Below are 27937 nucleotides of genomic sequence, written 5' to 3' on the forward strand. Positions count from 1 at the left end.
TGGAGGAAAAAAAGTGTTAAAATGAGGATTTATTTCCCCATGGTCAGCATAAACTGGAAGTAAAAAACATTGCTGACCTGTACATTTTATTTTTTTGCACATCATATTATTTTATCCTTCTATCAACATAAGCTTGTGTGTCACAAAATGTACAATTCATTAAAAGGTGTTTATGACATGTCCGGTAAATTGGTGTCAAAGTTCATTGTAATGTCTGGTTCAGCTGAAAGGCTGGGTCACCATAAAAAAAAATGAAACTCTGCCAGAATAACATTTCTGTACAGTAATAGAAAGTGTCAACTCAACCACTATGTATAGAAGTAAAAAAAAAAAATCTAACATTTCAGCAATAGTCAAGTTCATGTCGCTTCTTCCAACTCAAATCTGGTGATTCTAGAGTAGTGTGGGGGCTCAGATCATGATTCCCTGACAGAAGACTGTCCACTAATCCATTGAAAGTTGTGTGGAGTTGGAGAACCATGTAATTGACTGTCTGAGCCCGGCTGTGTGAATCCAGAGTGTAAAGCGAGTACTGTTGTGAATGTCTGGCAGAGGTTATTTGGGTTCACAGGGTAAATACATTTTCAGCTGTGGTAGAGGAAACCCTGTGATGATTGCATCAGTCTTGAGGAGCTCATGCCTGGGCAGGTAAAAGTGGGATAGAGTCAGTCTGGAACAGGCTGTGAGGAGTTCAGGGCTGAGCTGAAGTTAGAGGATAGGTAGGCGGACATATAGGGCATCAGTCTGGGCAGGGCTGGCTAGGGACAGCGTCAGAGCTGGGAGGTAGTGGGACCCGCTGCTCGTCCATCCTGTTGGCCTGGGATCGCAGGATGAGGCTTAAGAAGTCCTCATCTGGGACAGTAGAACCCCTAGTGGGGAGAGGGGGCTCTGTACACCGCTGGTCGTTCAGTCTAGAACCCTACACAGGCACATCAGAACAGACCAGATTTTGATCTCAAATCAACAGTGTCAGTCAATTTCTGATATATGGTATTTTTCAATAAATTTGGTCTATGAGTTACAATTCATCTTTACAATAGGTACTAAGGTGTAAGCAAATGAGGCTTTTACTAACTTCTGAATAGTCAAGTCATTTTCAGTGAACCAGCTAAAATAGCCTACTGTAGGCTGTCTTGATTACCTGGCACTTGACTAGCATGTCAAAGAAAACGTCATCAGCTTGAGGCTTGTCAGCACTGGTCATCAGGGGACTGATGGGGGGGCTGAGGGAATGATTGGAGGTGCAGAGACGTAGACCGGGGAAGCTGCTGCCCACGCTGGCTCTCTGCTCGTCCAGCCGACGGCCCTGGGAGGTGGCCAGCAGGTCCAGGAAATGCCCAGGCTCCAGGTTGGCCTCGCACGCGGAAGTAGTTACTTGAGGTAGCAGAGGACAGAGAGGTGAGAAAGGGGTGATGGTAGAAAGAGGGGGAAAAGGAAGGAGTAGTTTCAGTTTAGCCTGAAAGCTACATCTCCTTTGCCAAAGCAATAGTTTTTTTATTATGAACACAAAATTCAAGGAGGAAAATCACAAGTACATGAGCTCCTACCACCAGTGAATAGGATAAGGAAGGCACGTACAGGAAAGGCATTGGACGATGCGTAGGTCACAAAGTGCCAACCAGGAACATTGGTAGACATGGCATACAGAGGGGGGCGAGACTAACTTACATTTCCTCATGACTACGGGCGGGGTGGTACAGAGAGAGAAGGGGTCGGTAAGACTGCTCTGGTCATCCAATAAGGAGCATCTTTGGTCTTCCATTCTGCTGCCCTGGAAACGACTTAGGAGGTCGAAGAAGCCTTCATCACCCAGAGTGTCAGAACCTCCAATCTACAGGAGAAAAGAGGCACAAAACACCCACTTAAACCAGAAAAGTCTCAGATATAATGACAACCATAAAAAGGCTATCATTACTAAGACAAGAATGCTACAATAGACTGCACAACATGCCCAGCCTCCATGTTATCTACTGTAGTTAAACCCAAGTAGGCTGTTGAACCCGTAGGAATGCATTTAAAATAATAGCAAGACCAATTATATGATTACGCTACTATGTAGGCTTATCTCTATGGTTGAAGCTACCTTGGCTTCTGACTTCTGTGTGTCCATCTCTGGGGCTGTGGGTTTGTTGCTGGTGTCCTGGAGAACTCCGTCTCTGGTAGGAGAGCTGTGCTTCTTGTGTTTCTTCCCTCTGAGCCGGTTGATAAAGAACAGCTTGGAGGAGGCCTTGGCCATGCTGGATTTAGGATTAGGAGGCCTGAACACGCCTTCGTCCCAGTTCTGTTGTAAGGGCAGTACATGAAGACAAGAGTACCGGTACATGAAAAGAAACATGGAGGATAGGGGAGTGATAGGTGGTGTGTATAGGCAGTTTAGTTGAGACGTCGCCATCGCTATATAACCAATCAATAAAAACGGTATTTACATACACTACTGTTCAAAAGTCTGGGGTCACTTACACGTTTCCTTGTTCCTTGAAAGAAAAGCAAATTTTCTGTCCATTAAAATAACATCAAACTGATCAGAAATACAGTGTAGACATTGTTAATGTTGTAAATGACTATTGTAGCTGGAAACTGCTGAATTTGAATGGAATATCTACATAGGCGTACAAAGGCCCATTATCAGCAACCATCACTCCTGTGTTCCAATGGCACGTTGTGTTAGCTAATCCAAGTTCATCATTTTAAAAAGGCTAATTGATCATTAGAAAATCATTTTACAATTATGTTAGCACAGCTGAAAACTGAGGTGCTGATTAAAGAAGCAATAAAACGGGCCTTCTTTAGACTAGTTGAGTATCTGGGGCATCAGCATTTGTGGGTTCGATTACAGGCTCAAAATGGCCAGAAACATAGACCTGTCTTCTGAAACTCGTCAGTCTATTCTTGTTCTGAGAAATGAAGGCTATTCCACGCGAGAAATTGCCAAGAAACTGAAGATCTTGTACAACGCTGTGTACTACTCCCTTCACAGAACAGCACAAATTGGCTCCAACCAGAATAGAAAGAGGAGTGGGAGGCCCCGGTGCACAACTGAGCAAGAGAACAAGTTCATTAGTGTCTAGTTTGAGAAATAGACACCTCACAAGTCCTCAACTGGCAGCTTCGTTAAATAGTACCCGCAAAACACCAGTCTCAACGTCAACAGTGAAGAGGCGACTCCGGGATGCTGGCCTTCTAGACAGAGTTCCTCTGTCCAGTGTCTGTGTTCTTTTGCCCATCTTAAGCTTTTCTTTTTATTGGCCAGTCTGAGATATGGCTTTTTCTTTGCAGAAAGGACATTTCTAAGAGACCCCAAACTTCTGAACGGTAGTGTAAATCAATACAATAGTAACATGACAGATCGGGGATATTCCTGCTCATAAGCATATGTAAATGTCTTAATATGCATGTGTACTGTACGTTTTTCTGTACCCACCTCCACAGTTTTTTCAGGACTCAGTTCTACCACCTCCAAGTTCTCCATACTGTTCCTCCTTCCTTCTGACTTAACGCCTGAAACGAACACATCAGAAGAAGTCGGTGTGTGTGCCATATGTATCTATTTGCATGTGTCACTTTGCCAGGCTTTGGACCTGGACTGACTGAACTACAGATTTGTGTACGGTTCAGAATAATGAGTTCAAATGGAATAATGTTTTTTTTATACTAATATTATATGCAATTTAGCAGACGCTTTTACTCAAAGCGACTTACAGTACCCGTGTGCATACATTTTCGCATGGGTGGCCCCAGTGGGAATCAAACCCATGATCGATGTGGCAAGCGCCATGCTCTACTAACTGAGCCACACAGGACCATATTTATTTTCACTAAAATCAATATATATAGTACATCATAATAATGATAATAATGATAATAATAATGCTGTAGCATTGTTACTGGTAGGACGGCAAGGACTTGTACCTGGTAAGGTATTCTGCTTCCTGAGGTTCTCAGTCAGAACAGAGCTGTTGCTGTTAAAGTTGGAGCTGCTGTTGGTGTTGAGGCTTGAGCTTGGGTTCTGACCCATAACCAGCAATAACTTCAGATCTGACAAGGTCATCCTGGCTGTTGCCTCGCTATTTTTGTCTCCAGTCTGGACCAAATACAGGATTAGAAGTGTATTAGAGAGAGAAAAAAAACTGAGAACTGCATAAGAAGAACAACTCGAACACAGCAGGGGAATAATCTGGCCATATAGAGAGTCGAGGTGTTGTTGTCCTCACCCCTCCCCTAGGTACCGGAAGAGATTACCTCGTTTGTTTTATTCATACGGAATTCCTAGAGTTGTGACTTATTGGATAATAATGAGCAGGTTAATTCCATGTAGAAAGATCTGTGTCTAGATGACAGGTACTGATAACATCCATTAGATAGGGAGGTGGAGTAAACATTGACCAGGCAGTAACACCTCTTTGGATATCTCCAGATGTTTCTCAGTAAAGTGAATGGCATCCTGATGATTCCCCAGGGCCGTGTGGGCGTTTCCTAAACTCCAGCACGCTCTTCCCTCCCCGACTCTGAACAAACACAGAAGAACAGACAGAAGGGAGATTGAGTAATGCCAACTCAGAAAGTACACTTCCCTAGTGTGAACACTTTGCATAAGCCTTTTGAACAATGCACGTCTTAGGCAAAGAAGAACTTTGGTCTCTATAGCCATCAGAGGACTCATAATTAAAGAAGACGGTCATGATCCGAGGACTCATAATTAAAGAAGACGGTCATGATCATACACGATCGACAACCATAAGCAACCAAGTATTGTAAGTACCTGTCCTTGAGCTCCCGTGCAATGATGAGGTGTTTGAGGTGGTAGTCGATGGCTCTCTCGTAGTCGTGCAGCAGTGTGTAGGTGTTCCCCAGGCTGTAACAGGCCTGAGCTTCCACAGCCTTGTCCTTCAGCAGCCTGGCCAGCTGCAGAGTCCTCCTGGGGGACAGAGGTCAAGGGATGATAAGGAAGAGGTCACCAGAAACTAATCTTGCTTGCCCCTAACTGTGGGGCTTTGGTAAGAGATTTCCAGAAACATATTAGATTATAATTCCCCCCGACACTTTGAACTCTTTTTTGTTTTTATTCTTTCCCACATCCAAACATACTTGGCAGTAGTGTCTGAGAAATCCCTGGGCCTTTGATGGTCAATTGGTCAAAGGAAGTAAGTCCACTCACTTGTAATGTTCAGCTGCCACTCCAAACTGGCCCAGGAAGATGTAGGCGTTCCCTAGGTTACAGTAGGCCCTCCTCTCAGCCGCCCTGTCCCCAAACTCCTTAGCGATGAGGAGACGCTTCAAAACAAATCATGGAAGAATTTGAGTGGTCAGAGTGATATGTTCTCTTTTCTACTAAATAAAGTAATGAGAACATATAATATCATACAACAATATTCACACATGCATCATATATATAATAACCCTGATAGTCATGTACTGAGACTTGTGATGCCACTAATTTAGGGTATGTACCTGTTCATGGGCCCCCACAGTTTTCTGGAAGTTTCCGAGCAGATAGTATGCATTACCTAGGTTACCATAGGTTCGTCCCTGTGCTGCCCGATCCTCCAAGTCCATCACAATGGACAGGTTTAATCTATACAATAATAAGACGAAAAAGTGTTACAGGTAACACATTCACACACTGTCATTTACTATGTTATTTATCAGCTGACTCCATCATATAAAAGTATTAAAAAGGTCACAGAAATTCACAAAAGACATATTTATTCACCACTACGCTCTCTTTTACAGAATAGGCAGACTCTATATTAGAAGCCCACTGATTAACTCACTCGTAATACTCCGTGGCTTTGTTTAGCGCAAACTTGGCCTCCTCTGGGATTTCTCCTGGCTCCCCTCCAGTCCAGCAGATGCTCTTCCCCTTGGAGTAGTAAACGTTGCCAAAATTATACAGCGCTCGGGCCTGCCCAACCTCACACACACACACACACACACACACACACAGACCAACATTGTAAATACTTGCCCAGCACACAAACAGAGGTTTGGGCGTCAAACTAGTCTAGACATCAGCACACACAGTTGAAGTCTTAAGTTTACATAAAACTTAAGTTGGAGTCATTAAACTTGTTTTTCAACCACTCCACAAATTTATTGTTAACAAACTATAGTTTTGGCAAGTCGGTTAGGACATCTACTTTGTGCAAGAGAAGTCATTTTACCAACAATTGTTTACAGATTATTTCACTATCACAATTCCAGTGGGTCAGAAGTTCACATACACTAAGTTGACTGTTCCTTTAAACAGCTTGGAAAATTCCAGAAAAGGATGTCATGGCTTTAGAAGCTTCTGATAGACTAATTGACATAATTTGAGTCAACTGGAGGTGTACCTGTGGATGTATTTCAAGGCCTACCTTCAAACTCAGTGCCTCTTTGCTTGACATCATGGGAAAATCAAAATAAATCAGCCAATACCTCCACAAGTCTGGTTCAACCTTGGGAGCAAATTCCAAACGCCTGAAGGTACCATGTTCATCTGTACAAACAATAGTGCGCAAGTATAAACACTATGGGACCACCTAGCCGTCATACCGCTCAGGAAGGAGACACGTTCTGTCTCCTAGAGAACAGCAACAAAGGACCTTGTGAAGATGCTGGAGGAAACAGGTACAAAAGTATCTATATCCACAGTAAAATGAGTCCTATATCGACATAACCTGAAAGGCCGCTCAGCAAGGAAGAAGCCACTGCTCCAAAACTGCCATAAAAAAGCCGGATTACGGTTTGCAACTGCATATGGGGACAAAGATCGTACTTTTTGGAGAAATGTCCTCTGGTCTGATGAAACAAAAATAGAACTGTTTGGCCAAAATGACCATTGTTATGTTTGGAGGAAAAAGGGGGACGCTTGCAAGCCAAAGAACACCATCCCAATCGTGAAGCACGGGGGTGGCAGCATCATGTTGTGGGGGTGCTTTGCTGCAGGAGGGACTGGTGCACTTCACAAAATAGATGCTGCCACCCCCGTGCTTCACGGTTGGGATGGTGTTCTTTGGCTTGCAAGCATCCCCCCTTTCTCCTCCAATCATAACGATGGATGGCAACATGATGATGGGAAGTGATGTGGATATATTGAAGCAACATCTCAAGACATCAGTCAGGAAGTTAAAGCTTGGATGCAAATGGGTCTTCCAAATGGACAACGACCCCAAGCATAGTTCCAAAGTTGTGGCAAAATGGCTTAAGGACAACTGAGTCAAGCTATTGGAGTGGCCATCACAAAGCCCTGACCTCAATCCTATAGAAAATGTGAGCAGAACTGAAAAAGCGTGTGCGAGCAAGGAGCCCTACTAACCTGACTCAGTTACACCAGCTCTGTCAGGAGGAATGGGCCAAAATTCACCCAACTTATTGTGGGAAGCTTGTCGAAGGCTACCCAAAACGTTTGACCCAAGTTAAAGAATTTAAAGGCAATCCTACCAAATACTAATTGAGTGTATGTAAACTTCTGACCCACTGGGAATATGATGAAAGAAATAAAAGCTGAAATAAATCATTTTCTCTACTATTATTCTGAAATTTCACTTTCTTAAAATAAAGTGGTGATCCAAACTGACCTAAGCCAGGGAATGTTAACTACGATTAAATGTCAGGAATTGTGAAAAACTGAGTTTAAATGTATTTGGCTAAGGTGTATGTAAACTTCGACTTCAACTGTAATTATTAATCAGTTATTCTAGTTCCCCAACTATTTAGTAGTGGAAGAACAAGCTCCCTGTTATGGCCACAACCAGTGGTCTTTCGTTCCAGTCTAGCACTAAATCTTCATTAAGCAAGTTCTTGATGTTTTGATTGAACGTTTGAATAAGATATTAGTGTTGGGCTGGAACCAAGATTAGAATAGCATGTTGCTCTCCAGGACTGGGGTTGCTGAGTAGTGTTCATTACAATCCAAGAATATTATTTACTTGTGTTGGATTCTAGCTTGAAATATATTTATTCATGTTACCATACTAGAACTTATTGATTACTTTACATGGATGGTATACGTTGGGGGTCAATGGAGGTTGGATGAGAACTAGTTGAATGGAAAGTTACTGAGTGAGGAAGGGGGAGTGAATAAAGTTTACATTCTGTCAAAACATGGTATTGTTGGGCCTCCCGAGTGGCGCAGCGGTCTAAGGCCGTCACCACAGACCCGGGTTCAATCCCAGGCTGTATCACAACTGGCCGTGATTGGGAGTCCCATAGGGCGGCGCACAATTGGCCCAGCGTCATCCGGGTTAGGGGAGGGTTGGCTGGCAAGGCATTACTTGGCTTATTGCGTTCTAGCACCTCCTTGTGGCGGGCCGGGCGCCTGCAGGCTGACCGTTCAGTTGAACGGTGTTTCCTCCGACACATTGGTGCGGCTGGCTTCCGGGTTAAGCGGGCGGTTGCTAAAAAGTGCAGTTTGGCGGGTCATGTTTCGGAGGACGCATGACTCGACCGTCGCCTCCTGTGCCCGGTGGGGAGTTGCAGTGATGAGACGAGATCAAAATTGGCCAGAAAAGGGGGGTAAGAGAGACAAAAAACTAAAATAAGGTATTGTTAAATCTCATGGCTCCTAAGGAGGGAGGCAAAGGGCAACAGTTTGGTTTCAGTAACTGATAAGGTAGGACAGCCGTGGATTAGGGAGAAGTGAGGATTTTGGCGTCAGGTCAGGTGAAGTGACAAGGAACAGTCCTGTTACACACACATACTTACATGCACACGAAGGTTCTAGCAGGAGGCGGGGCCATGACTACACCAGCAAGAGGAACCAATTAAGTTCCTGACTAGCAACAGCGATGTATTGGCTGTCTAGATGTGGAAAGAGTTGACACCCCGCCTAGTAAGAGTGTATAAATATATGTGCTTGTGTAAACAGATAGCTGTTTGACCCAGTGGGTGAATAAACTTTGTTTGAGCTTTTCTTAGTCATCCGTTTGAGGTTTTTACTCTGTTCAGAACCTAACACTTGTGATTAAATGATTACGTTTGAATATCTCACCTTATCGTACATCCCTCTGGTAATGTCATAGTGTCTTTGGCAACAGACCACTGCTTCATCAAACCGTCCCAGAACCTTCAGGGTGTTTCCAAGGTTGCCACTGGCTTTTGCTTCTCCAAGTTCATCCCCAATGGTTCTGGAGAGAAATCACAGAATGAGAAACATCAATGGTTTACTGTACCATGACAGACATTCTTGACCCAGAAAGGAGAAATTAGAATTCGTTCCACAAATCAGAAATGTGTCTCCCTACTCTAGTAAGGCTCCCATTTCAGGTGAGAAATATTTCATCCCCACGGGATACTGTGACCTGGGTGCTTTGCTAATTTTCCACGCAAACCAACAAACTGATCACTTGGTCACTTTGCCATTCCCCCAGCTCTCATTTCTCTAGACCTTCACAGTTCACATGGTCCCGTGTGGCTCAGTTCGTAGAGAATGGCACTTGCAACGCCAGGGTTGTGGGTTTGATTCCCAAGGGGGAACAGTATGAACATGTATGCACTCTGGATAAGAACAACTGCTAAATTACTTAAATGTAAATTTAAGAGTGAAACAAAACCTCTCATTGGACCAGTTTATAAGGGCAGCAAAGTCTCACATCAGTCTTATGACGTCCTCACTTGGCCAAAGACAGTGGCTTAAGGCGGACCTTAGGTTCCTAAGGTCATGGTGGTAGTGTGCTCCTGGTCAGAGGTCATGGCGGTAGTGTGCACCCAAGTAGCCTCTGTAGAGTCCAATAACTCCATCTTAACTCCTCCACATTTACTGGATTGGTTGAGCAGTGCAGAAGAGAACCTCCCAACAGTTTTTTCCCCCTTCTCGTCAAGACCAGAATGTATGGAATTTAGTTTCACGTGCTTATTTTACGCCTGCAATATTAGGTTAGGTCAGAGAGGTTGTAGTGGTGTTCTGATGTCATGGTGGTGCTGTGCACCTGGTCAGTGTGAGGTCCTGCTAAGTGTGTGTACCTGGTGAGGGTGAGGTCATGGCAGTGGTATTCCAGAGCCTTGCTGTACTCCTGCAGGTGAAAGTAGGCGTTGCCCAGCTGGCTGTAGATGGCGCTGAGGATCTGGAGGTCCTCTGTGCCCACCTGGATGGCCGACTCGAAGAAGGAGACCGCAGCGCGGTAATCCCCCACCTTACACTGTCGCTCTCCCTTCAGGGCCAGCTCCAGACATGACATCTCCATCCTAGGAGAAAAACACTTTATAGCCCAATTTCTGTGTGTGCATACTTTTGTGATCAGACAGTCTAGGAACAGAAACTAATTTAGGAGGAAAGTTGGTGTACTTTCATCTGTTCTGAACTTTAGGTTGTTCAGGTGTGGAAATTATATATTCAAAAAGGATAAGGCGAACCACTTCTGTATTTTAAAATGTTTAATAAAACAGGGTGCAGAACAAAGGGGGAAGGCAGAAAATGTATGCAACAGAGTCTGTCACGTTCTCCCCTAAAAACTGTCATTATATGAAGATCCTTATCCGGTCATTCTCCCAGTGCCAGGCCCATTTAGTACAAAGTAGAGCATATATTACACATAGAATTATCTATTAAGACCCCTATAGCAGATTTCACAGCTAGAGACCCTTAACCTCAGAAGACGCCAAGTTCTGCCTATAGGTGCGTTAAATGTAACCAACACATCTTTATGAAAGGAATTTTTATTGCACCTGGACATTTTGTGCGGCAGACAGGGTAAAACAATATTAACACTAGAACCACATGGCCATTCAGCATATAAGTACCCGCTAGAAAACATTGCCTGGGCGTCCCCTTTAGCATACAACTCATTCGGAAAGTATTCAGACCGCTTGACTTTCTCCACACCCTTATTATAAAATAAATTCTCCCCCCCTACACAAAATTCCCCATAATGACAAAGCAAAAAATAATAACATTACATTTACATAAGTATTCAGACCCTTTAATCAGTACTTTGCTGAAGCACCTTTGGCAGCGATTACAGCCTCGAGTATGATGCTACAAGCTTGGCACAACTGTATTTGGGGAGTTTCTCTCATTCTTCTCTGCAGATCTTCTAAAGCTCTGTCAGGTTGGATTGGGAGCGTTGCTGCACAGCTATTTTCAGGTCTCTCCAGAGATGTTCGATCGGGTTCAAGTCCAGGCTCTGGCTGGGCCACTCAAGGACATTTAGAGACTTGTCCCGAAGCCACTCCTGCATCGTCTTGGCTGTGTCCTTAGGGTGGTTGTCCTGTTGGAAGGTGAACATTCACCCCAGTCTGAAGTCCTGAGCACTCTGGAGCAGGTTTTCATCAATGATCTCTGTATTTTGCTCCGTTCATCTTTGCCTTGATCCTGACAAGTCTCCCAGTCCCTGCCGCTGAAAGACCCCCACAGCATGATGCCGCCACCACCATAATTCAGCTCGGGATGGTGCCAGGTTTCCTCCAGAAGTGGCACTTGGATTCAGGCCAAAGAGTTCAATCTTGGTATCATCAGACCACATGGTCAGAGTCTTTAGGTGCATTTTGTCAAACTCCAAGAGGGCTGTGGTGCCTTTTACTGAGGAGTGGATTCCGTCTGGCCACTCTACCATAAAGGCCTGATTGGTGGAGTGCTGCAGAGATGGGATAACTTTCCAGAAGGACAACCATCTCCACAGAGGAACTCAGGAGCTCTATCAGAGTGACCAACAGGTTCTTGGCCAAGGCCTTTCGCACCCGATTTTTCAGTTTGGCCAGCTCTAGGAAGAGTCTTGGTGGTTCCAAACTTCTTCCATTTAAGAATGGCCATTGTGTTCTTGGGGACCTTCAATGCTGCAGAAATTGTTAAGTACCCTTCCCCAGATCTGTGCCTCAACACAATCCTGTCTCGAGCTCTACGGACAATTCCTTCAACCTCACGGCTTGGTTTTTACTCTGACAACTGTGGGAGCTTATTTAGACAGGTGTGTGCCTCTCCAAATCATGTCCAATCAATTGAATTTACCACAGGTGGACTCCAATAATTTGTAGAAACAATGAAGGATAATCAATGGAACCTGGATGCACCTGAGCTCAATCTCGAGTCTCACAGCAAAGGGTCTGAATACTTATTTACATAAGGCATCATTATTTCATTTTTATAAATTAGCAACAAAAAAAAAAAGGTTTTCGCTTTGTCATTATGGGGTATTGTGTGTAGATTGATGAGGGGAAAAAAAAACTATCGAATACATTTTAGAATAAGGCTGTAACATAAAATGTGGAAAAATTGAAGGGGTTTGAATACTTTCTAATCAAACTTAATTTGTCACATGCGCCGAATACAACAAGTGTAGACCTTAATGTGAAATGCTTACTTATACAAGCCCTTAACCAACAGTGCAGTTCAAGAACAATTAAGAAAATATTTACCAAATAAACAAAAAAAAAAACACAATAACAAATGCACTGTATTTGACAAAGTGTAATCGAAACTGCAGAATATGCTCATCAGATTGTCAATTGAATCTTGTCTACAGGCTAACTCATCATGTACAAAATTAGTTGCAGGCCGACTGGCATCGTTTGTTTTCTGCTCATCAAGATGGATAGAGTCAAGGATATGGTTTGTGTCATTCTGAAGGCCTAATGCAACACATAGCATGTTCCTGTTTCCCTTACAATAAATTAGATTAGTAATAGAATTACAGTAAATAAAATTGTCCTGTAACAGCTAAAACATAAAAGAGAATGGTATCAACCCTTAAAACCTGTTGAGGACAGATGTTCCAACAGCGGAACCCCGTTCCGCCAGCGGGACCCCTCGCCAACAGCCAATGGAATAGCAGGGCGCGAAATACAAAAACAAAAACAAAAATCTCATAATTCATATTTCTCAAACAATAAACTATTTTACACCATTTTAAAGATAAACTTCTCGTTAATCCAACCACATTGTCCGATTTCAAAAAGGCTTTACGGCGAAAGCATAACATTAGATTATGTTAGGACATCACCTTGACAAGAAAAACCACACAGCCATTTTCCAAGCAAGGAGAGGCATCACAAAAACCAGAAATACAGCTAAGATTAATCACTAACCTTTGACGATCTTCATCAGATGACACTCCCAGGACTCAATGTTACACAATACATGTATATTTTGTTCGATAAAGTTCATATTTATATCCAAAAACCCCATTTTACATTGGCACGTGATGTTCAGAAAATGTATTGCCTCCAAAACCTCCGGCGAATGAGCACATTAATTTACAAAAATACTCATCATAAACGTTGATAAAATTTACAACAGTTATTGAAAGAATTATAGATACACTTCTCCTTAATGCAACCGCTGTGTCAGATTTCAAAATAGCTTTACAGCGAAAGCACATTGTTTAATATTCTGAGTACAGAGCTCAGCCATCAAAGCAAGCTATACAGTTACCCACCAAGTTCTGGAGTCAACAAAACTCAGAAATAATATTATAAATCTTCACTTACCTTTGCTGATCTTCGTCGGAATGCACTCCCAGGACTCCCACAAGAAATGTTTGTTTTGTTCGATAAACTCCATATTTATGTCCAAATACCTCCATTTTGTTCACGCGTTCAGATCACTATTCCAAAGGCACAATGCGCGAGCACAAAACCATAGACGAAAAGTCAAAAAGTTCCATTACCGTTCGTTGAAACATGTCAAACGATGTTTACAATCAATCCTTAGGGTATTTTTATCATAAATATTAGATAATATTCCAACCGGACAATAGCGTATTCATTACAGAGGAAAAAGAAGGAACAGTGTGCCTGCGTAGTAAACAATTCATTGCTCTCAGGCAGTCCACTGGTTGAGACACCTCTTATTCTCTCCCCAGTAACAGTAGAAGCATGAAACAAGGTTCTAAAGACTGTTGACATCTATTGGAAACCTTAGGAAGTGCAAAATTACCCCACAGACACTGTAGTTTGGATAGGCAATCACTAGAAAAACTACAAACCTCAGATTTCCCACTTCCTGGTTGGATTTTTCTCAGGTTTTTGCCTGCCATATGAGTTCTGTTATACTCACAGACATCATTCAAACAGTTTTAGAAACTTCAGAGTTTTTCCTATCCAAATATTTGACTCTGGGCCCGAGTAGCAGGCAGTTTACTCTGGGCATGCTTTTCATCCAAAACGTGAAAATACTGCCCACTATCCGAAACAGGTTTTAAGGAACGCTGTCAAATTAACATGAGCGCCAAAGCTGATGAATAGGCATAAAACTCCTCATTACACTATTGGTGTTCTAAATGAAAAATCAACCTCATTATTCAGTTAGGCCCAACTTAAATTCAACTGTCAAGTAAGGTGAACAATTATCACCCCTTCATCCATTTGTGATTCATTCAGTGAGGAGAGAGTGACGCATTAGCGCGTGGCTGGGTACCAACGTCCCACAGCACATTGTCTTGGCGGATTATGTTAGAAATAGGTGTGGGAAACAAAGAGGTAAAAAGACCCTAAATACTTTTCGGTTATTGATTTAAAAATTTGGACAAATGAGTAGTGTAAAATACAAACATTTAGGAAAAGTCAGGGAAGGAGCAGGACATAGTTACAAAATCAAATATCAATGGCTGTTGGCCTATGGCGGTTCTAGTGTTAAAAGCCGACAACAACCACCACCACCAGAACAAATACACACATAAGATCGCAAATAGCAAACATATGAGTTAGAGGTCAGAGTGCTGTCCCTATCAGAGCATACCAGACCTAGCCTGGTCCCAGATCTGTTTGTGCTCATGATAATTGCTGTCATTTTCAAGCCAAACATGGCATGACAATAGTTGGCATGATAGCACAGACTGGCACTCAGGATACACTAGACCAATGACATGGACTGCTGAAATACATTTGTCATGTTGGTATACAGAACCAAACATCATTCCACGGAGACAGTTCGGCTCCACAGCACACCCATCCGTGTATATGGTTAGGATCTGCATCTATACTGTAGAACTTCACAGTCCACACCCTGCCACCATCAGCTTAAAAAACAGCTGTGGTTGGTTACTCCTCAAGGAAGTTATTTTGCCTTCTTAAAAAGTACAGCTTCAGGCTTCCTCTGATGCCACCATAGACAGAGGCAGCAAAACAACAACAGGCATTTCTATATGGTCTCTCCAGAAGAGTAGTGCCGTTCACCAGACTCTTCCTGGGTTAGCCTGAGGACGAGGTTACAGTACCTACCAGGAGAGTATACTGCTGAGGGAATGTAAACTATAGGATTATTATTACATCACAATTAACATGACTTTGTCCAAGCATGACTCCCCCACCTCCATATGGCACAGCATATAACACATGCTGTATGCACACGGCCTGAAGTGGCAAAAACATCGTCAACTCAATCCAACACCTGCAATACAGTAAACTCCTGCTCTCCTCACTACCAATCAAGCATTTTCCAGCATCCGATTCAAACTTCAATGAACATTAGCTGATAGGAAAATAGTACATTGATGAACAACCACAACCAATGTCCATCAAGACAAATCATTACTGTGATTAGAGTTCGATTACAATATAAAACGCCCGACACCCATGCAAAGCTAATCTGTCTTTGGGCCTGACATATGGGCCAGTCAAGAGCAGTCATCCAGAGACTTCAGTGATGCACCTATAGCTAACATACAGTACCTGCTGCCTCTCTTCATCCTAACCCACTCCCGGACCCTTGATAGGAAAGACATCTCAAGCTTCTTGATCACTCCGTCACTGGCTATGATCGAGACCGGCTCCTTCAGGGAGAGACAACTCAGTTGCTGTCCTTTGGCGTGCATACACATACCAACGGCGGTGAACCGTTAGCCAGCCCAGACCCCGTAAAAAAAAAAATATATATCCCCAGGAAGACTCCAACGCAGTCTCTAAAACCGTCTCTCTGACCTGCAGTAACAGCACAACTTCGGGCTATAAACCGCCTTCTGTCCTGGACTCCTGACCCCTCCCATTTGGACGTCCAGAGCGTCAAATCTTCTGTTGACAGTCTAGTCAGGGCTGCAGTCTCAAGGTAAAAGTAGGTTTCACATACAGGATATGGGTTCAGGGGTTGTGGTGGTGACTACACTAAGCAGGGCTAAGCCGACGGCAGCATATAGTCTCCTCCCTCCTCTTGGCCACCTGCTGGTGCGTGTCACATTTCATTAACCAGCAAGTTCAGAGGTAATTACAGGGGATAGCTAAATGGCTCCGGGATTGGCTAATGCCTTTTGTTACAAAATACCTGTCAACTCTGAGGCTGGGCATACTCACTCCTTATGGCACGCAGACAACTCAATGAATGTGGATCTAGAGTTCGTCTGTTGATCGTTCAGCACACTGTTTTAGGGACCAAATGCTGTGGTCCCTAAAAACAGAAAATTAGCATTCCTGCAAATTTATTTTGTTAATATAATTTGTTCTTTGAGAAATTAAGCTAATTGATTGCACCCAAATTGACCATGGTCATGGGTTCTGTTCCAAGTGCATCTGCCCACCTGCCAGTTTCTTCGCATGGAATCTTTGCTGCTGCTTTGGCCCTCATATGTCTCACGTAGCCCTGTGTGTCAGACTCATGAACAACACCCGTGCGTTGATAGCAGCCAAGTCAAGCATGTTGTAGAACAAGGCAACAGGCCAGCAGCAAGTTCCTCCTTTCACCAAGTACAGCCATGCCATCTGATGCGAAACATTATCCACACCACTCACCTGCGCCCACCGGCTGCAGCCTCACCTGGCTGCAGCCTTTCCCAGATATGGAAAGCCATTCAGCATGAATCAGAAATGACATCAGCCATTTCTGGATCATCGGAGACGTTTTCATTTAGATCTTGTAGCAACACGTAACGCAGCATGTGCATCCATTTGTCTTGGTCTTGCCATTGTAAATTACGCATGCACTCACTGTGTAGCATACTCCATTAAGGTCTAGAGGAAAATTCCACCCCAAAACTATCTTTTGGTATTTGTTTCACTACTCCATTGTTGACATAGTTCCCAAATGTTTTGCTTGTCAGCAATCAAGTTAAGATATTTTACTTTCAAAATAGGGAAATCATCCCCGTATGATGCATTTTGTATCATATGATGCAAAACAGCATCAGATGCAAAATATTTCTCAATGAGAAATACTGCACCAAACATCTTGGATGTAAAATTCCGCAACTAGGATCTCCTCGGGAAAAAAACATCAAAATGAATGACACATTTCTTAAATCTGACTATTTTGAGGGAGTGTATTCTGGCTATGGCATTTCAAAAATTGACAAAACGGTACTACTGACGCTTTTTTCATTTTTCAAGCAAAGGTCTTTAAAACATTTATTTATATCTCCCTTTAACTCCCCATTTCGTGAGTCCCGTACGGACTCGGGAAAGGTCGAGAGCCAGGCATCCTCCGAAACATGACACTGCCAAGCCGCACTGCTTCTTGACAAACTGCTCGCTTAACCCGGAAGCCAGCCGCATCAATGTGTCGGAGGAAACACCGTACAACTGGTGACTGCATCCGCATGCATGCACCCGGCCCGCCAAAGTCGCTAGAGCGTGATGGGACAAGGACATCCCGGCCAGCCAAACCCTCCCCTAACCCGGAGGATGCTGGGCCAATTATGCGCCGCCTCATGGGTCTCCCGGTTTCGGGCGGCTGTGACATGCCCCAGGATCAAACCCGGGTCTGTAGTGATGCCTTAGACCGCTGTGCCACTCGGGAGGCCCTCAAAAAGGTATTTTAAGGGAGTATGCAAGCACAATCGTTCAGGTCACCTACTAGGCGAACTGAAGCATGCTGACACCTTAATAAAACTGCTGGTATTTGGTGGACTGATATAGGGTACACCATTTTGAGATTATAATTAGAATAGATGAATGCAATAGAATGACCTGCCCTGTTCTTCATTCAAAAATTGGTGATTACATAATTATGCATCGTTCACTTCCCCTCGCTCATCAACAACCATTCTCCACCATCATATTTACTTAAAATAAATTAAGTATTGTTATATCTGTGAAATTAGTTTTGGTTCAGTTGAGGCAATTATGGGGGTAATTATCAACTGGGCACGGCACCTTCAACTCTCAGAAAAAGGAGTGGAGCAGGCCCTAACGTCAGGAGGAGGAGGGGCAATGGGGAAAACCATTCAAAAAAATTATATGTCCAAACTGGTTATAACTATTACATGTTTGTCATATTAAGATTCTAACAACGACAGTGTTATAGGGATGCACGATATATCAGAATCGGCCGATATTAGCTAAAAATGCTAACATCGGCCCGATGTCTAGTTTAACGCCGATGTGCAAAACTGATGTCAAAGCTGACATGCATACCGACATAACGTAGGTACATGACGTAATGACGCCACGTAAATTGTAGCGCTACACAGCATTCCTAACCTAGCCCACAATGTCTGCTGTGTGGATCGAGCAGTCAACAAGTCGAGCAGTCATTTGAAAAACAAACAATTTCAGCGAGACAACTCAAAGGCAAAATCCATTAACACCAAGATAATGGAAATCATTGCCCTTGACAATCAACTGTTCTCTGTCGCGGGTGATGTTGGCTCTTCGCCTACTGGTCGATCACCGGTACACACTACCAAGTGCGCTATTTTTCAAATATTGCCCTACCGGAGTTGCACAGTAATAGCGTTACTGCCATTAGCTTCACGACTGACATTTGGACCAGCGATATCAGCCCCATGAGCATTGCCGAGTCTGACAGCGCAGTGGGTCGTCGAGGATTTCGAACTGAAGTCGTATGTCATGCTCATGAATGTGCTAGCTGTCATACCGCTGCTGCCATTTCAATGGCATTTGAGAACATGAACACACTAGGTAGCTCCATTCGAACAACTGACTCGAGAAATAAACTCATCAATTGCGACTGCAGCAGACGTGACACCCTCTGTCATGGCATTTAAGCGCCTGCTCAACAAAACTGCCCACACAGGCTGTGAACAAGCGATTCAGTGGCATTCTCTTTACTGTGTCGCCACCATGCTCGATGCTATGTAAAAGGACCGCTACTTTGATGCAGACAAGAAACAGGGTTCACGTGAAATGTTACATACACAGCTGGACAAGATGGAAACAGACACAGTGACAGCGTGCACCGAGGAAGAGGACCCACGACAGAAGAGGCCACGGACAGACAGAACTGAAACTTCACTGCTTGACATGTATGATGAAATCCTGGTTGAGAACGAAACGACTGAACAAATGACCAACGAAACAGCACAGCAAGTAAGTGAAAGAAATAGGTTTTGATTATGTTTTACTGGTAATGGGGACATACGTAAATGCCAACAAAATAACTTTTTGGTCAGCGTGGTGTGTGTGTGTGTGTAACCTTTATTTAACTAGGCAAGTCAGTTAAAAACAAATTCTTACTTACAATGACGGCCTACCCCGGCCAAACACAGACGACGCTGGGCCAATTGTGCGCCACCCTATGGGACACAGATGTGATACAGCCTGGATTTGAACCAGAGACTGTAGTGACGCCTCTTGCACTGAGATGCAGTGACAGACCGCTGCGTCCAAGTGTATGTGTTAACTATTTAACAGTACTAGAATGCTTAAAAAATATTGGTTATCGGTATCTTTTTTTTGCAGGGAAAGTATTGGGTATTGGCCAAAAATGTAATATCGGTGCATCACTAGTGTGTTATATAGACCTTTTTAAGATAAGGACGAGGGGGACATGACTTTAAAAATGGCAGATTTAATAAACTAGGGGCAGTTCCACGGAGTTTAATTAAAATCGGGACTAGGCTAATTTTACTTCAATTCATCCAGATGAAAACAAATTGATTTCTGAGACCTTGGTTAATTTGAGATAGGCAGTCCAAGACTAAGGTAAGTAAGGACTAACCAGTTAATCTTTGTGAAGCCTGATTAGATTAACAATGTGCACTTGGTGCTGACCTGAGGATGCTTAAAAAAAAACAGGGATGGGACACAAATACAGAAGCATTGTGTGGAATTGGAGAAAGTTACCTAATGTAACAAACAATAGCATACATAATTACTAATATAATTTCTATGTTGTTTAGTCTGAGGTCCTGTGGAAAAACGAAGATCAACTTAAAAAAAGGCAAATGCTGTTGCTCGTAGGGAGCGTTTCAAGACCAGAGAAAGATGAGCTGGGGGACTTGTTGAACGGGATCATTGATAGCCAGCAACCCCTGGAAGGTATCCCTGATGAGGACCATCTGAACAGTTCAGATGGGGGACCGTTCCAATCCTCATTTGGTAGGAAACATTCTTTCAACATGTGCTATCCCTGGACTGCAATGAATATTATGTAATGAACTCAACTCATAAATAAATAAAATGTTCTCTAATGCAGCAATGTAATCATCACTTGTCTTAACAAAATGAAGGTCAACCCACTACATCTGCATCAGCCAGTAGGGGAGATTTTGTCCTCTGGCCCAGGTTAGTGAAACAGAGGCTGAGCATGCATGAAACTGGCCATGGAATTTCATGAGCGCAAACAAATGTATTTAAAAAGAGCATGATTTGAAGATGCAAATCCTTCATGTTGAGTTGGCTATGAAGGAAGAGGAGAGAAACATGAAGTAGCAGCAGGACGTACCAATGTTCTTCTCGAACCAGCACCAGTTAGGGTTCCCGATATTTCCATTTGTGAATCCATGGCTATTGTTTTCTTCAATCACTTGAGCTACACTAAATGAAAGTATGTGGACACCTGCTCGTCAAACATCTCATTCCACAATCATGGGCATTAATATGGAGTCAGTCCCCCATTTGCTCCCCGCTTTGTCCCCCCTTCTGGGAAGGCTTTTCACTAGATGATGGACCATTGTTGCGCTTCCATTCAGCCACAAGAGCATTAGTGAGGTCGTGGACTGATGTTGGGCGATTAGGCCTAGCTCACAGTCGGCATTCCAATTCATCCCAAAGGTGTTCGATGGGGTGAAAGGTCAGGGCTCTGTGCAGGCCAGTCAAGTTCTCAAACACTGATCTCGACAAACCATTTCTATACGGACCTCGCTTTGTGCACATGGGCATTGTTATGCTGAAACAGGAAAGGGTCTTCCCAAAACTGTTGTAACAAAGTTGGAAGCACTGAATCGTCTAGAATGGCATTGTACAGTCGTGGCCAAAAGTTGAGAATGACACAAATATTAATTTTCTGAAAATCTGCTGCCTCAGTGTCTTTAAATATTTTTGTAAGATGTTACTATGGAATACTGAATAATCAATGCTTGGAGTTTGTCAGAATTTGTGGGTTGTTTGTTTGTCCACCCGCCTTTTTAGGATTGATCACAAGTTCAATGGGAGTTTCCTGGCCATGGACCCAAAATATTGGTGTTTTGTTCCCCGAGCCACTTAGTTTTGCCTAATGGTAAGGTGCTCCATCATGCTGGAAAAGGCATTGTTCGTCACCAAACTGTTCCTGGATGGTTGGGAGAAGTTGCTCTCGGAGGATGTGTTGGTACCATTCTTTATTCATGGCTGTGTTCTTAGGCAAAATTGTGAGTGAGCCCACTCCCTTGGCTTGGAAGCAACCCCACACATGGTCTCAGGATGCTTTACTGTTGTCATGACACAGGACTGATGGTAGCGCTCACCTTGTCTTCTCTGGACAAGCTTTTTCCAGATGCCCCAAACAATTGGAAAGGGGATTCATCAGAGAAAATGACTTTACCCCAGTCCTCAGCAGTCCAATCCCTGTACCTTTTGCAGAATATCAGTCTGTCCCTGATGTTTTTCCTGGAGAGAAGTGGCTTCTTTGCTGCCCTTCTTGACACTAGGCCATCCTCCAAAAGTCTTCGCCTCACTGTGCGTGCAGATGCACTCACACCGGCCTGCTGCCATTCCTGAGCAAGCTCTGTACTGATGGTGCCCCGATCCCGCAGCTGAATTAAATTTCGGAGATGTTCCTGGCACTTGCTGGACTTTCTTGGGCACCCTGAAGCCTTCTTCACAACAATTGAACCACTCTCCTTGAAGTTCTTGATGATCCGATAAATGGTTAATTTAGGTGCAATCTTACTGGCAGCAATATCCTTGCCTCTGAAGCCCTTTTTGTGCAAAGCAATGATGACGGCACGTGTTTCCTTGCAGGTAACCATGGTTGACAGAAAAAGAACAATGATTCCAAGCACCACCCTCCTTTTGAAACTTCCAGTCTGTTATTCGAACTCAATCAGCATGACAGAGTGATCTCCAGCCTTGTCCTCGTCAACACTCACACCTCTGTTAACGAGAGAATCACTGACATGTCAGCTGGTCCTTTTGTGGCAGGGCTGAAATGCAGTGGAAATGTTTTTTGGGGGATTCAGTTCATTTGCATGGCAAAGAGGGACTTTGCAAGTAATTGCAATTCATCTGATCACTCTTCATAACATTCTGGAGTATAAGCAAATTGCCATCATACAAACTGAGGCAGCAGACTTTGAAAATGTATATTTGTGTCATTCTCAAAACTTTTGGCCACGACTGTATGCTGAAGTGTTAAGCTTTCCCTTCACTGGAAATAAGGGGCCGAGCCCAATCCAGGAAAAACAGCCCCAGACCATTATTCCTCCTCCAAACTTTACAGTTGGCACTGCATTCGGGCAGGTAGCATTCTCCTGGCATCCGCCAAACTCACTGCAATTAATGCAACGCAGCATCTTTTTGGTTGAAAGCTCAATGTTTGAGACACTGGAAACCACTCTTCCATATACCAAACATACGCCATCCTTCAAGCTGAGCATACAAAGAGGAGTTTGGGAAAATCCGTGAGACATGACTTTCACCTTTCCAACGCGCAACAATGCTGAAGAACTGCAAATTGGGAGTGCACACTTTGGACATTTATTTAGAACCAGTTAAGATTCCTGTACTCAGCATCTGAGGGACACTTGATGGGAATATGACATCCATCTATACAGCCAATGACGTCATGGAAGTTCCCAGAACTCTACCTTGCAGTTGGCTTGGGCATACAGTCAAGTTCACTTACACAACACAAATTTCCTGTTTCACAATTGAAGGTTCCAGATGCCAAAAACCTCAGTGTTCAATACTTGAAGGGAAGGAGGGATGGGCCTTCCCCAAAGAGAGTCAGATGAAAGTTATGACTCAAGCAAACAAATGTAGCTGTATTTTCTTTGTACATACAGAAACGGTCCCCGAAAATTGATTTCATCAAAATCATTCAGTTGGTTGCTCCTGTTTATAACCGCCTTTCTGTCTGGCATTGGTGGTGCTATTTGATCATCATCGAAACAGTCCAGGTGCCATTGGAGAGTTCCTCAATGAGCTTGACACCTTGATAAGCTAATTTCCTGATGGCTCACCGCTCTTCATACTGGGCGACTTCAACTTCCAGACATCTGCCTTCAATTAATTTCTTTCCATCTCTCTCTTTCCCCTCCTTGCCTCTTTTGACCTCACCCTTTCCCAAATCCCCTCCAACTCACAAGTCAATACGCTTGTCCTCATCTCTACTAGAGGCTGTTCGCGTAATCTCCTGTCCTCGGTTGCAACACTCACTACCGAGTTCCAAACTGCCTGTGGTAGCAACGTCAGCACAATAACTGTTCATCTGGAGCTTCATGAAATGGGTTTCCATGGCCGAGAAGCTGCACACAAGCCTAAGATCACCATGTGCAATGCCATGCGTCGGCTGGAGTGATGAATCACACTTTACCATCTGGCAGACCGATGGACTAATTTAGGATTGGCTGATGCCAGGAGAATGCTACGTGCCCGAATGTATAATGCCAACTGTAATGCTTGGTGGAGGAGGAATAATGGTCTGTGGCTGTTTTTCATGGTTCGGGCTAGGCCTCAGTTCCAGTGAAGGGAAATCGTAACGCTACAGCATACAATGACATTCTAGACGATTCTGTGCTTCCAACTTTGTGGCAACAGTTTGGGGAAGGGCCTTTCCTGTTCCAGCCTGACAATGACCCCTGTGCACAAAGCGAGGTCCATACAGAAATGGTGTTTGCGAGATCGGTGTGGAAGAACTTGACTGGTCTGCACAGAGCCCTGACCTCAACCCTATAAAACACCTTTGGGATGAATTGGAATGCAGACTGCGAGCCAGTCCTAATCGCCCAACATCAGTGTCGTACCTCACTAATGCCCTTGTGGTTGAATGGACGCAAGTCCCCGCAGCAATGTTTCAACATCTAGTGAAAAAGCCTTCCCAGATGAGTGGAGGCTGTTATAGCAGTAAAGGGGGACCAACTCCATATTAATGCCCATGACTTTGGAATGAGATGTTCGAAGAGCAGGTGTCCACATACTTTTGGTCATGTAGTGTAATACTGACTTGAAACAGATTATTAAAATTGGTGAAGATGAGATTCAGCGAACCCCTACACGAGTTTCAGTCACCCCTGATATGAACTTTGGAGAAAGGGTGGACTGACAGATATAATGAAGTCAAATGTCCATGATGGAGTTAGTTGTGCAGCCGTAGATACTACAGCAGCACATCAAAACAGGGTAAGAACTCCATTTCCTACAAGGCACTGTGGTGGCCCTCGACTTATCCTCCAGTCGGGTAAATAAGGCCAATCTGTAGAAATCCACTTGTCTGTATTTAGTGCATTAAGTCATTAAAACGGGTTGTTCCACCTCAAAAAGCACCAATTTTTGGGGGGATTGACACCCACCATCTCAGATTGTTTCTAACAGAAACAATTTCAGAACAGATAAGATTAGAATTCCTGCAACATTTTGTTGAAATATAAATTGAGTCGACCCAAAAATCGGCCATTTTAATTTATAGGATTAATATTCAATAAATATAGTCCCTAACATCTGATTTGTATCAAACATTTTTCTAACCAAGTTAGACATGAGGAATCCAAAGAAATGGTTAAAAGCTACCCAGGGACCCTCCATTCCCAACGCCAATCCCACCTCAACAACAAGTATATAGTATATCTATATCTATGTCTGAAAGGAATATGTCTAACTCACTGTCTAAAAACAAATGTTGGGTACTATAGTTATTAAACATTATATGAATCCTATAAATTAAAAATGGCCAATTTGGGTGCAATCAATTAGCTGAATTCTTAAGAGATTACATTATACTGACAAAATAACGTTACAGGAATGCGAATCTTAACCGTTTCTAAATACAGAAATTATTTCAGAACAATCTGAGGGTGGTGGCTGTCATGGCTTGGTGAAATGACATGGAACGACCGTAACGACTGTCCTGGCCCAAGGTGCCCTCGGCTTGGGTGTATGCTACGGTGAACCACTACGTTAACCTATTAGCTTTCACAGGGACAGGTGGAATCAAAGCACTGGTTTGGTCACACCTCCAGTCTAGGTTATATTGAATTAAAGTTTCAGTCATGCACATGGCAATGACAGATTATTTGTCTGTTGACCAGGATCTTTACTCCCAGTAAAATGGGGCGGGATATGTTTTTACAAGCAAGAGAGACGTTGCTATGTAATCTTCACTATACGGATATATCGGACCAGTTTGCTCCATTTCCAGGCAAACCGGTCTGCGGAATGACAGTTGGACATGTTTTGAAATGTGCTTCAGTTCAGAGACACGCTCCAAAATGGAGAGCAGAACATTCACAGTCTGCACTGTGGAGGACTGAGGCCAAACTATAAAGACAATAGAAAGCAAGGCATTCACTTGAGGGTTCTCAGTAATGTTTCATTCTGCTATTAAATATTGACAGGAACAAAACACTGCTTACAACCCAGGCCTGTTAAGGCTACTTCAACTCCATATCACTGGCCTCCCACTGGGATGTAGGTTTACTGAGACTGAAGGAGAGAATCGCCTACCTCCGGTCACTGTCACCACAGGGAACACAGATTGAACTAACCAATACATCAAATTACATTCCAAAAAGGGTGGCATAGTTACATGCCCAAAATGAGAGGAGAGAGCACACATACTTTATATATGTGGCGGGAATGAAGAGCTTGCGCCTCGTCCTGCGCACTAAGCAGAGAAACACTGCTGTCCATTTGGGTGCATAACAAGTACAGAAGTCCTTACGATCTAAATTAAAACCAGGCGGAGAAAAAGAGAGCTGGAGAGCATGGTGGAGGAATCACGACCAACAATACACACTTTGGGAGAAATAAAATGTAGTAGCTCAAATAAAAACTAAACCAGATGCAAACCTTTTCAAAAGGAAGTCAGGCAGCCACTGCTGTGTGAGTGCCAGAGGGTAAGTGAGACAGTGTGAGTGCCAGAGGGTAAGTGAGACAGTGGAAAAAAATATTTAAAAAAAACACACCACACAAACGTTTCACAAGGGGAAAACAACAGCAAAGACCTCACAAGTAAACCTCCCCCATCTCTCGATCACCCTCTCTCCTCCTCTCTGTTTTATTAGAGGGAAACTGGAGATGCTGGGTGAGAAAAAGGCTTTATTCTCCATGTGCAGCACAATAGCAACACAGACTCAGTGACACAGGTACAGTAGCAGCAACCAGAAGCGGAATCAGCTGGACAAAGCGGAATCAGCTGAGCAGTCTAAGAAACTCCACAACACCTGGAGTTTTTTTTTTTACCAGACTATAGAGTGGTCGGGCAAGACATTCAACAAAGGAATACACACATTCAGCGTGTAAAGGGTTGGGGGCTTGAACAGAACTGTGTACGCCAAAAGTCAAGGTCAGAGAGTTTCAAATATCAAGCCAGGCGTCACCTATAAACAAAACGGTTAGTTTGTTAAGCACACTAAATCCAATGTTATGGTGGATTAATAAAGAAAAGCATTCCAGTTACAATGTGCTCTCTCAGTAACTTAATGCAGTAACAACATACAGTAAGACCAGGCCTCGCACTGGAAGGATTAGGGCCAATATCCTGTAGAGCAGGGATGGGCAACCGCCCCCCTTTTTGTATGTCCGCAGATCAATTCCTCAAAAAGCAAAACAAAAAAACAATTGTCAGGGTCTCAATTTAGTGGGTTAGAATAGTATAATACACACATTTGGTTGTGCATCAGAAGTTTCTCTCTTGTTATTTTACTCACTCAAATAGCCCATGTCAGCTAAAACATGTTCCATTGGTAAATTGGCCGAGCCAGCTACCTGAATTTGTAATAATCATGTTCGAAATATAGACAGGGAGGCCCACATCGATTTTGTCACTCACTCTGGATGAGGGTACACAGACCGGCGAGCCACTACAGCCCCTCATGATGAGTTCAGATTTGTTGTGGCTGGTGTAGTTGTTGTGGCTGGTTTGGTTGGTGTAGGCCGTCATTGTAAATAAGAATTTGTTCTTAACTGACTTGCCTAGTTAAATAAAAGGTAAAAAAAAAATATATATATTTACATCATGAACATGCCCACCATGCTGGAGTCAGGAACTGGTACACAAAGTCAGATCTGACACACCACCTATTGCCCAATATCCTGTCCTATTCAGACAGTAATTAAACCTAATGAAATATACCAATTGATTTCGAAGTATATGACCTACCTTATAGATTAAAACTGTTTTACCCTTATCATTTTAGGACCTATCAAGCATTTTACTCCCTAATTTACATTTTGTTGGTTGGTCCACTTGGTAGTATGCCATTTTTCGCTGTTAGTGTATGTCAGATCAGTACAAAGCACGCAAGAGGCTTCTCAAGCACAGTACAGTAAAACATAGTTAGTGTAGCTTACATATTCATGCATTTAGACTTCAATTCCATGCACATTTCCATATGAGCCCCAAAGTTAATAAGAAACTGTTTTCATGCGTGGAGTCGTCTGGCACTTTCGCATTAGTAGCCTGAGCAAACTTACCTTATAATTGTGAATTCGGATTCGCCCATTCAATGTGGCTTAGACTTTAAAAACCTAACCGCAAATCCTATACATATTTTCAATTTCGCGGTAATGTAGATTTTTTTTAGCAAATAGACCGTATCATTGAAGTGAAAAATGTTTGCCTCACTACTTTCTCCAGTGCCCACCCCCCATAAAATACGAAATTGGCCAATGGCGCTAAACACAACTTGAAGCAAACCACGCCTTATTGTAACACTGTATC

The 27937-nt window shown here is 43.4% G+C and overlaps 1 protein-coding gene across 2 annotated transcripts; it reads right to left on the reverse strand.

The window, feature by feature from the left end:
• LOC106584051 (G-protein-signaling modulator 2) lies at positions 1-27868 on the reverse strand. Of its 2 annotated transcripts, none has more exons than XM_082967913.1 (14): positions 27691-27868; positions 9943-10164; positions 8972-9107; positions 5772-5860; positions 5449-5572; positions 5156-5271; positions 4760-4915; positions 4397-4505; positions 3910-4081; positions 3422-3498; positions 2084-2281; positions 1669-1831; positions 1142-1374; positions 1-919 (listed from the first exon to the last, which is right to left on the reverse strand). In XM_082967913.1, exons 1-14 carry the CDS (start codon positions 27717-27719, stop codon positions 740-742), a joined length of 2004 nt encoding a protein of 667 aa, XP_082824039.1. In that variant the 5' UTR covers positions 27720-27868; the 3' UTR covers positions 1-739. The 2 variants fall into 2 exon arrangements, with proteins under 2 accessions (XP_082824039.1, XP_014024342.1); XM_014168867.3 differs by having other exon boundaries at positions 5772-5911.
• Between the last annotated feature and the right edge of the window lie 69 nt (positions 27869-27937).

The sequence above is a fragment of the Salmo salar genome, chromosome 23 (assembly GCF_965601325.2).
Source record: "Salmo salar chromosome 23, fSalSal1, whole genome shotgun sequence".
Taxonomy (NCBI): Eukaryota; Metazoa; Chordata; class Actinopteri; order Salmoniformes; family Salmonidae; genus Salmo; species Salmo salar.